The sequence below is a fragment of the Dasypus novemcinctus genome, chromosome 10, assembly GCF_030445035.2.
Source record: "Dasypus novemcinctus isolate mDasNov1 chromosome 10, mDasNov1.1.hap2, whole genome shotgun sequence".
NCBI lineage: Eukaryota > Metazoa > Chordata > Mammalia > Cingulata > Dasypodidae > Dasypus > Dasypus novemcinctus.
The window spans coordinates 111387076-111398092 of record NC_080682.1 but is presented as its reverse complement, the minus strand read 5'-3'; the positions used below and the strand labels follow the sequence as shown (position 1 = coordinate 111398092).

The window sequence follows — 11017 nt, the reverse complement described above, 5'->3', positions numbered from 1 at the left end:
CCGCGAGCCGCCTCTGGGGCCGCGTCCCCTTTAAGGCGAGCCGGCGCGGAGCGGGCGGGCGCGGCGGGGGCGGGGCGGCCCGCGCGAGGCTCCCTGGGAGGTGGAGTTCGCGCCCGGCGCGCCGCGGCACGCTCGGCTCCGGGGGAACTAACAGTCCCGTGGTGCAGCGCGCGGGCGGGGCCGCCCCGCCCCTGAGCTGGCGCCGGCCCCGCCCCCAGAAGGCCGCGCCCGCCGCCCGCGGAGGGGAGGCTGCAGAGCGAGGGCAGCAGGTGGGTGCAGCGCGGCCCGGGCGCGGGGCGGGGGAGCAGCCGGCCGAGGGGCGCGGGCCCCCCGGCCACCTGTCCTGCCATAATGTCTTCTACCCGGCCTCGCCGTTCTCGTCTGTGAAATGGGAATGGCAGCCCCTGCGGCTGCGGAGGACCGGGCGCGGGTTGCGGAGAGGCGCCCCCCGCCGGGGGTGGGGCTAGCTGGGAGGGGTGGGGCTGGGGGGAGGAGCCAGGGTGGTGGTGATGGGGGGGAAAAGCCCGGATGAGGGTCGGGACTTGGGGGGGAGTCTTTGGTAGGTGGATCAAGGAGGGGCGGAGTCTCGAGGTAAGAAGGGGTCGCTGTCAGAGCGGAGAGGGGGTTGCTCCGGAGCTGGGGAGTGGGTGCCGACCGGGCAAGCCTGGGGTGGATGGGGCGGGCGGGGCCGGGAAGACTGAGACGTGACGATGAAGGGGACCCCTCCCCAGAGCAGAGGCGGGCGTGGGAGGGGGTGCCGGAGCGGGCGAGGGCCCGGGGGTGCACCGAGCGCCTTCCTTTCCTTGGGACCAGGGAAAAAACAGCCGGTCCCCTGAGTTCACTGCGTCACACACACGGGCTCATTCAACCCTCCCAGCCTGTAAAGGCGTCACCGAGTCTGTTTACGGGTGGAGAACAGGAGGCTCAGAGCAGTGCAGTGGCTTGCCCAAACCCCCTGCACTGCAGGGTGGTAGGGAAGTTTCCATGTCCTGGGCTCAGGGTGCAAGCCAGGCAGGGCCCTTTGCAGATCGTGTGGGGAGCCCCTCTCCCCCATCCCTCTGAAGCAGGAAGACCAAAAGGAAGGGAGCCATGGATGGGAGGTGCTTGTGCTGTAGAAAACGGCAAGATGAAGAGTGAGAGTGCGCTGAAAGGGCGAAGGGAAATGCTAGAGGAGGATGGGAGGTGGTGTTGGTGGTTGGGAGTCAGCCACCAGGTGAGAGGATACTTTGCTGTGCCAGCGTCGGAGTCAGGTGGACCCCATCCTCCAGCCCTTCCCATCCCCCACGGGCTGCCTGCACTAGGGTCCGTGGTAGGGGTCCCCTTTTCCCTTTACCGTGTGGTTTGAGGGTAGTGGAGCAGTCCCTGGTTTTCTTGGAAATATGGCCTGGCCAGGACAGGGCTAGCGATGCAGCTGCTGTGTATAGGAAGTTGGAAGGAGAGGGTGAAGGCACTTGCCCACGTAATCCCCAGGCTGTGGCCGAAGAGTCCCTCCCTCGGTGGCCTAACTAACAGGCAGGTGAGTCGCCTCCAGCTTGCTGGAAGTCACACTGCTCATACTACCAACACTGCCCAACAGCGGGACCTGGCAGCCAGCTCCTTAAGTTTGTGGGCCATGGACGGAATGAGAACAAAATGCTCTGGAGATGCAGAGGAGGAAGAGATGAATTCCAGCTGGGTAGCCTGGCAGATAAATGGGATTTTTCTTCACACTCCAGGCAGAGGCCACGGCTGCCATCAAATCACAGAGGAAGGAGAGGGCCTTTCGTGATTGGTCTGTAAAGTAGGAATAAAAGCAGTCTCTACTTCAACTATGAGATGAACGTGTGCCTAGCACAGCAGTAGCTGCACAACCAAGGTTAGCTATTATCATTACCGTTGTTGTTGTCGTTGTTGTTAGGATCATCATCATCCCAGGAATTGGCCCCGGGCTACACCACTAGGTAGTTTCTGATTCAAACCCAGGCTCGGGTGATGCCAAAGCCGATGGGTGATGCCAAAGCCGATGCGTTTTCTTCAATTCCCAAAGCCCCTCCCATTCTTTCTCCCTAGCCTCAGCATTTCTGAGCCCTGGAGTAGCCCTTCTTTGTCAACATTCTCAGTGAGCCACGATGGGAGTTTCTTTTCTGCTGCAAAAGCAGAAACTCTGGGTGCTCTGGAGGCAGGAGGAGGCGGGAAGGACAGGGGTGGCCCCCATCTTCTTCCGCCTGGATCCCAGCACGGCTGACAGGCCCAGCAGTGTGGCTTCTGTGGGTTCTGCCTTGAGAGATCACCCAGGTCGAAATCCTAGCTCCACTGCCAGCGCTGGGTCGTTTTAGCTTAGGCCGGGTTGCCTTGCTCTCCTCCAGAATGCACCGTTCCCTTGGGAGAATCATTATGAGATTCTAATGCTGCTTTGTAGTAGAAGTCACAAATCTACCATTTATTGATTGGTCACTTGAGGTCGGGCACTCTGGAACTTTATGCTTCTTTGAGACAACGGTTCTTTTCTTTTCCTTCTTTCAAAATTAAAAATACTTTGAAATTTTTCATAACTACAGAAAAGTTGAAAAAGTAGCCTCTTACCTAGATACACCAGTTTACATTTTGCCATGTTTGCTTTTGCACACCCACCCGCCCATGGATACACTTTTTTGACAAGCTTTTGAGAATAATTTACAGACCTCTTAACACTTGACCCCTCAATCCTTAGCATGCATCTCCTAATGATGACGTTTTTTCTGCATAACCATAATATCACTATCACATTTAAGAAAATTAGTAACAAGTCAATATTACCTAAATAAGCGGTTGATATTCAAATTTCTTCAATTGCCCAAAAATACATAACTTGGGGATCCAGTGAAGGCTCATGCATTGCATTTGATTGTGTCTTTAAGCAACTAATTTACTCTACATGGAGCCCCTCCACCTTTTTAAAATTTGATTTCATCAGTGATTAAATTTAAGTTAGTTTGGGTTTCTTTATGTGTTTTTTTGGCAATGGTATGTACTTGTTATCACATCAGGAGGCACATGATCACAGGATCCTCCTACCCATGAAAGTATGTGATTGTTGGTTAAGATGGTAACAGTGTGCTCTCTCCATTGTAATTAATCAGTAATCTGTGGAATGAGTCTTTAAGACTGTTGGAATTTTTTGTTCCTGATAACTCCCCATCCATTGATGATCCTTACTACATTAGGTGTGGCAAAAGAGCAATTTTTAAATTCTTCCATTCCCTCTATATTAGGTGTCATCATTTTTTATAGAACTTTTTCCTCTCTTTACATCTCTCTCCCTCCCTCCCCCCATCTCTCTCTGTCGTTCCCACTTCTTCTCTCTCTTTATTCTGTTTGGAGTAACATTGTGGACTCATTGTTTTAAAATTCAGTTTGTTATAACAATCCATTACCATCATTAGTCGTTCTGGTACTCAAATTATCCCAAATTTTGCCAGTGGGAGTCCCTTCAGCTAGCCTGTGTCCTTTTTTTTTCTCATTTTCCTGTGTCCTTTTGACATGACCTCATTAGTCTTGTTTTTAATATATTCTTTTATTAGAGAAGTTGTGAAGTTACGAAACAATCATGCATAACGTGCAGAATTCCCATACATCACCCCTCCACCAACACCTTGCGTTGTCGTGGAACATTAGTTGTGGATTATGAAAGAACATCATCAAAATATTACTATGAACTATGGTCAGTAGCTAACATTTGGTATAGTTTTCCATCTACCCCCCGCGTGATAGTATTTTATAGTTGTTATAGTTCATGAGAAAGTGCTCTGATATTTGTACTGTTGACCAAAGTCCGTCATCCACCACATGGCTCACTGTGTTACACAGTCACGTGCTTTGTTCAGTCCATCCAAAGTGTCCACTCAGTGACTCTCGGTTTCATCAGAGTTGTACAGTCATCGTCTAAGTAAATTTTTGAACATTTTCCCTAGTTCAATAGAAAAAAAATCCCATTTACTGTGTTACTGACCCTTAGCATTGATGTGGTACCTTCTTTGACATTGATGCAAGAATGTTACGATATTGCTGTTAACCATAGTCTGTAAGTTACATTAATTGTATTTTTCCTGTGCATCACCATATTAACCTCATTAGTTTTTGTTTGTTTTTTAGAAGGTACCTGGGATTGGACCCAGGACCTCGTACATACAAAGCAGGAGCTCAAGCACTGAGCTACATCCGCCTTGGTGGCATCTTTGTTTTCTGGCAAGAGATACAGGCTCACCTTGGCCTTTTCCTGTTCAAGTCCTAGAATCATCTACTTCTCCAAGGAGCCCTGGTTTCTTTTTAGATGGCATTTAGAAATCAAGATCTGTGGCCAGGTGTGCTCATTGCTACTAGGTTATCATTAGCTCTAGGCCTTTTCCGTGAACAGAGCTAGAAAGATAGATAGATAGATAGATAGATAGATAGATAGATAGATAGATAGATAGATAGATAGATAGATAGAGATAATTATCATTACTTCTCAGGAGTGTTGTTACAACTCTTGGTCCTCGCTGATGGTGTAGAAAGTAGTTTCATTGTGGAAGCTCAGTGGACAGTAATGAAGGAAGAGAAGAAATTACATGGGAAGAGCCCGTGCCTACTGCCGGGGCTCCATGGGGGTGCAGGCTGTTGGCGAGGACTTCTGTGTCTTAAGTTCAGCCTCCTGCTCGAGATCTAGATTGGAGAAGACCCCACACTGTCCCCCAAGGACTGGTTCTCCAAAGGGTGCCCAACCTGGAACCTCCAAGAGGCATGATCAGGTGAAAAATGCACGTGAATATTAAAAAAAAAAAAGGGGGGTGGCATACAAAGCCCTGGGCAAAGAATTTGTCTTCTATGAGTTTGACTTAGGTCCTCTCTGAAATGTAGATAATGTGGTCCGTCCTGCCTGGGTCCCAAAGTTGTCATAAGGATTAATATGTAGTATATTTCTTTTTTTAAGTTATCTAATCTCTTCAACACATTTTTAGCAAAATTCCTCTCCCTTTTCTTTGTTTTAATACCACAGTTTAAGACATTGTTGCTTTATCAACCAATGTAGTATAATAGTACATTAAGATATCTACCCTTTTTCAAATATTCTTTCAGGTTATAGCTCACAGATTTTTCCAGATTAAGATTTTTACCTTTTTTAATGTTTTGAGAAAAACGACTACAATTTGGATCGGGACAGAATAATGACTCGAATTAATTTAGGAAGCACAACTTTAAGAACAATTTCTTCTTCCTTTCAAAAGCATCCTAGATCTCTATTCAAATCCTATTTACACTTCCTAATAAAATGTCATAGCATGCATTACTGGAGGAAGCACAAGCTTTGGAGAGAGAGCTCTTGGAATTCTGGCTCTGCTACCTCTAGCTATGTGATCTCAAGCAAGTGACTTCACTACGATGCTTCGGTTTTGTAATCCTAAAAATTATACCTACTGCAGGTATCGGTGTGGTATTTTAAGCAAAATAATCTGCAGGAAAAAGGCCCCACCTACCTCAGGACATGTCCTCGGTGCTCAGGAAATGTTGCTTCTCTGCCCCCAGCCTTTGTGTCAGGATCAAAGTGAGATGACAGGAGTGAGAGCACCTGGTAAGAGGAGGGGGGACAGTGGGACCCTCTCCAGGAGCCTTGGCTGCTGAATGCCCAAAAGGCTAGTGTCTACAGAGAACAGACGTAGCATTCAGACGACCTGGGATTGAATCCTGGCTGTGCTGCTGCCTGGGGCAAGCTACCTAACCTCTCTGAGCCTCAGTTTCTCATTTGTTAAGTGGAGACGATGCTTTCCTTGAATGAGTGTGGTGGGGCTTAAATGAGCTAATATTCGTAAAGCACCCAGCACAGTTCCTGGCCTGTGGTAAGTACTCGTTGAGCATTACCTGTTTCCATCACGAGGCCCGCAGGGACAGCATGGGTGCCAGGACAGAGTTTTAAAGTTAGGGAATCTCTAGGGCGACGTCTTGCTTGCCTTGCCTTATTATAAGACTCCTCCTCTGAAAGATTCCTCTTTTCTGTGCCACAATTAGAGGTTGCAACAGGGTGGTTTTCGGGCCCCAGGCTGGAATTGCCTGTCCCGTGGTGCCAGGCTGGGCCTTAAAGCTCCCTCTCACGTGACCTGCGGCCCCACCTCGGAGGAGGGAATTCCAGCCACAGCTCCAGGTACACGGGCCCCTCATCTCCCCTTCCCCGCCACGTCGCCCAAAGAGTGCGTCACCCTCTCCTGGTTCCACACCAGTGGTTTTCTCGGGGAGGGAGATGGGCTGATTTTTTTCCTGCTTCTTTTCAAGCTAGAACTTCACATTTCCCTCTTGGAAAAGTCTCTGGCTTCAGAAAAATTGTTCTTTCAGACACAGTGGTGTGGGTTTCTTTTATCATCTACTTCCTGGTTCACGTTGCATTCCCATTCACCTTTGCTAAATCTGACTTTTAAAAACCTGGCTTTTTGTATTTTCTTGCGTTATCATGAGACACCATGAGTTGCTGTTGAAAAATAGAAGAGTTTAGACCTCTCTGTGGGCCTGCTATAAGAACTAAACCGGCTGATGAGGGTAAAGACCTTGGATATAGTAAAATGTTCAGCAAATGTTCCTTCCCTCCTTCGGTCCCTCCCCTGTCCTCGCCCCACACCCTCCAGTGCCTGCTGTGTGGCAGGCAGCGAATAGGGAGAGGCACAGACACCTCCTGCTCTCTGAGGGCTCACATTCTGGCTGGCGGTTTAAAAATATTTTGACCACAACCCGTGGTATGAAGGTACGTTTATGTCATGATCCAGTTCACACACAACTGAAATAAAAAATTTCACAACACATGGGAAGCGGACCTGGCCCAGTGGTTAGGGCGTCCGCCTACCACACGGGAGGTCCGCGGTTCAAACCCCGGGCCTCCTTGACCCGTGTGGAGCTGGCCCATGCGCAGTGTTGATGTGCACAAGGAGTGCCCTGCCACGCAGCGGTGTCCCCCGTGTAGGGGAGCCCCACGCTCAAGGAGTGCGCCCCGTAAGGAGAGCCGCCCAGCGTGAAAGAAAGTGCAGCCTGCCCAGGAATGGCGCCGCCCACACAGAGACCTGACACAACAATGACACAACAAAAAGAAACACAGATTCCTGTGCCACTAACAACAACAGAAGCGGACAAAGAAGAACATGCAGCAAATAGACACAGACAGCAGACAACTGGAGGGCTAGGGGAAAAAAATAAATATAAAAAAAAATTTTTTTTTCACAATACATTATACACTGGTCATGACCCATTATATTGATTCTGTGACTCGTTTAGTTCATGACCTTCATTTTTTTCCAGTTTTTGGAGGCATAATGCATATAGAATAAAATTCACCCAGTCTAGGTGAACAGCTATATGAATTTTGACAATCTTATACAATCACGTGACCATCGCCACATCAAAATATAGAATATTTCCGTTTCTCCAAAAGATTCTTTTGTAACCCTTTGTAGCCAGTCTCTTCCTCCCACCCCTACTCTATGGCAATCACTGATCTTATTTCTGTCCCCATATATCTAAGATGATATATAAATAAAATCGTACACTGTAACGTTTTGTGTCTGGCTTCTTTCACTTAGTGTGCTTTTGCAATTCATCTCTGTGTTGTTATGTTTCATTGTTCATTCCTTTATATTGCTAAATTGTATCCCACTGTATGGACGTACCACAACTTGTTTATCTAGTTACATTTTAGTCGTTCCCAGTTTGGGGTGATTATGAATGTCTGCTGTAAACATGCACATACAAGTTTTTGTATGGACATGTCTTCATTTTTCATGGATAAATATCTGGGAGTAGGATTGCTGGGTTGTATGCAGTGTAATTTCAAAAATCTTGCCTAAGTGTTTTCCACAATGGCTGTAGATATTGTGCTCTCCCCAGCAGTATCTAAGAGTTGCAGTTGTTCTGCATACTCACCAGCATTTGGTATTGTCAGGTTTTTTATTTGAACCCTTTTAGTAGGTATATAGTGATAACAAATTGTAATTAATATTCATGCCCTAATGATTAATGATGAGCATCTTTCTTGTGCATATTTGTTATCTGTATATCTTCTTTTGTTCAGATTTCTGTGCTTTTTTTTTTTTTTTGGTCATTGTTAGGTTGGTTGTTTTCTTATTGTTGAGTTTCAGTAGTTCTTTATTCCGGCTAGCAACCCTTTATCAGATATATGTTTTGCAAATATTTTCTCCCAGTCTGTGGCTTGTGTTTTAATTTTCTTAACAGTGTCTTTTGAAGAGCAGAAATTTTTCGTTTAGATGAAGTACAATTTATCATTTTTTTTCTTTTATGGTTTGTACATTTTGCATCCTATCCAAGAAATCTTTGCCTGACCCAGTGTCACAAGATTTGCTCCTGGAGATTTTATAGTTTTATGTTTCAGCTTAGGGTCTATGACCTATTTTGAGTTAATTTTCATATATGGTGCAAGATATGGGTCAAGGTCCACTTTTTTTAAAAAATTAATTTATTGAAGTATATCACTCATACATAAACATACATAAGCAATAAGTGTATAATAATAGTTGTGAACTTACAAAACAAACATATATAACATCATACAGGACTCTCATAACTCACCCTACCACCAATAACTTGCATTGTTGTTAAACCTTTTTAACTAATGATTAAAGAGCACTGTTAAAATATTACTACTAACCAAATTAGTTTTCCCCCAACCAACCCTATTATTATTATCTTTATATATGAACATACATAAATAATAAGTGTATAGTAGAAGTTGTGAAGATACAAAGCAAACATACATAACATCATACAGGGGTCCCATACATCAACCCTCCACCAACACCTTGCATTGTAGTGAGATGTTTGTTACAAATTATGAAAAAATATTGTCAGAATCTTAACTACTAATCATAGTCCCTATCTTACATTTGGTGTGTTCTCCCCCAATCCACCCTATTATTATTTTTAAAATATAATTTCTCTGACAGACGTTTAAACGTATGAAACAATATGCACATGTGCAGAATTCCCAAACAATACACCACATTGTGGTGGACCATTTGCTACAGATAAGTAATATCATCTGATTGTTAGCATGTCCATAGTGTACATTTGGCTCACATTTTCCATACTGCCTCGTTATCAATACAGTACATCTTTCACATAGATGCAAGAATATTATATTATTACTGCTAACCACAGTCCATAGGTCACTCCAGTATTTTTCCCATGCTTCTCCACATTCCCAGCACCCTGCAGTAGTGATGTACATTTGCTCTAGCTACAAAGGACACTCTTGCATCTGCACCATCAACCACAATTCTCATCCACCTCTTGGTTTACTGTGCTGTTCAGTTCCTAGATTACCCTCTAGCATTCTGTCAGTTGGCATTTACATCCCTAGACTACCATTTTCAGCCACATCTCCATTTATAATCTAGCTGTTACTATGTGTTACCATCCACTCTATATATTTCCACACTTTTACAGTAAAGCTAATTAAAACTTCTACATACATTAACCATCAGAAGTCCATCTCAGTCCTCCTCTTATGTCCTTTGAGAATCCACCATCTACCAATAGGTCTTGAAAATATTTTCCTATAATTTCTTCTAGAAGTTTTATGGTTCTTTTATTTTAGGTTTTTGATCCATTTTTTTTTTTTTAAAGATTTATTTTTATTTATTTAATTCCCCTCCCCTCCCCTGGTTGTCTGTTTTCTGTGTCCCTTCGCTGCATCTTGTTTCTTTGTCCGCTTCTGTTGTTGTCAGCGGCACGGGAAGTGTGGGCGGCACCATTCCTGGGCAGGCTGCTCCCTCCTTCGCGCTGGGCGGCTCTCCTTATGGGCGCACTCCTTGCGCGTGGGGCTCCCCTACGCGGGGGACACCCTACATGGCGCGGCACTCCTTGCGCGCATCAGCACTGCGCATGGGCCAGCTCCACAGGGTCAAGGAGGCCCAGGGCTTGAACCGCGGGCCTCCCATGTGGTAGACGGACGCCCTAACCACTGGGCCAAAGTCCCCCTTTGATCCATTTTGAGTTAATTTTTGGATAAGGTATGAGATAGGGGTCCTCTTTCCCTCTTTCGGTTATGGATATCCAGTTCTTTCAGTACCATTTGTTGAATAGACTGTTCTGCCCAAACTGTGTGGGTTTGACAGGTTTGTCAAAAATCACTTGACCGTACATGTGAAGGTCTGTTTCTGAACCATCAGTTTGGTTCCATTGGTCTATATGTCTGTCTTTATGCCAGTACCATGTTGTTTTTACCGCTATAGCCAGGTAATATGATTTAAAGTCTGGAGATGAGGGTTCGCTTTCCCTTTTTATGATGTTTCTGGCTATTCAGGACCCCTCACCCTTCCAAATAAATTTGATGATCGTGTTTTCAATTTATTTTTTTTTAATGCTGGTGGAATTTTTATCTGGATTGCATTGAATCTGTATGTTAATTTGAGTAGAATTGACATCTTAATGATATTTAGTCTTCTAATCCATGAACATGGAATGTTCTTCCAGTTATTTACGCCTTTTTTTAAATTTCTTTTAACACTGAATTGCAGTTTTCTGAATACAAGTGCTTTACCTCATTGGTTAAGTTTATTTCTAACTATTTGAGTTTTATCTGTCCTATTTTATTTTCACCACTCTTTTGGCACTTGAAGTTACTTTCATTGATATAATCTTCATTTCTAGACTTTATTCCAGGCCTCTCTCTCCTGTTTTTTCTCTTTAGGCTCTAGCACACCCTTTAGTATTTTCTGAAAATCTAGTCTCTTGCTTAGAAATTCTCTCAGCTTCTGTTTATCTGTGAATATTCTACTGTCGCCCTCTTTTTTTTTTTTTTAATAATTTTTTATTTCTCTCCCCTTTGCCCCCCGCCCCCCAGTTGTCTGTTCTCTGTGTCTATTTGCTGTGTGTTCTTTGTCCGCTTCTGTTGTTGTCAGCAGCACAGGAATCTGTGTTTCCTTTCGTTGTGTCATCTTGTTGTGTAAGCTCTCCGTGTGTGCAGCACCATTCCTGGGCAGGCTGAACTTTCTTTCGCTCTGGGCAGCTCTCCCTTCAGGGCGCACTC

General features: G+C 45.3%; 1 protein-coding gene across 3 annotated transcripts in view; it reads left to right on the top strand.

The window, feature by feature from the left end:
• Positions 1-211: 211 nt before the first annotated feature.
• Positions 212-11017, top strand: part of KCTD21 (potassium channel tetramerization domain containing 21) — a 22366-nt gene continuing 11560 nt past the window's right edge. The window contains exon 1 of one of the 3 annotated variants that reach the window (XM_058306042.2): positions 212-269. Coding sequence is in view for 1 of the 3 variants with exons in the window: in XM_004461065.5 (XP_004461122.1) it covers positions 529-591 (63 nt within the window). In the remaining 2 variants the exon portion in view is untranslated. Of the gene's footprint in view, positions 270-497; positions 592-1709; positions 1856-11017 lie in introns of those variants that run through there. The other 2 variants (XM_004461065.5, XM_004461066.5) reach the window with 2 other exon arrangements.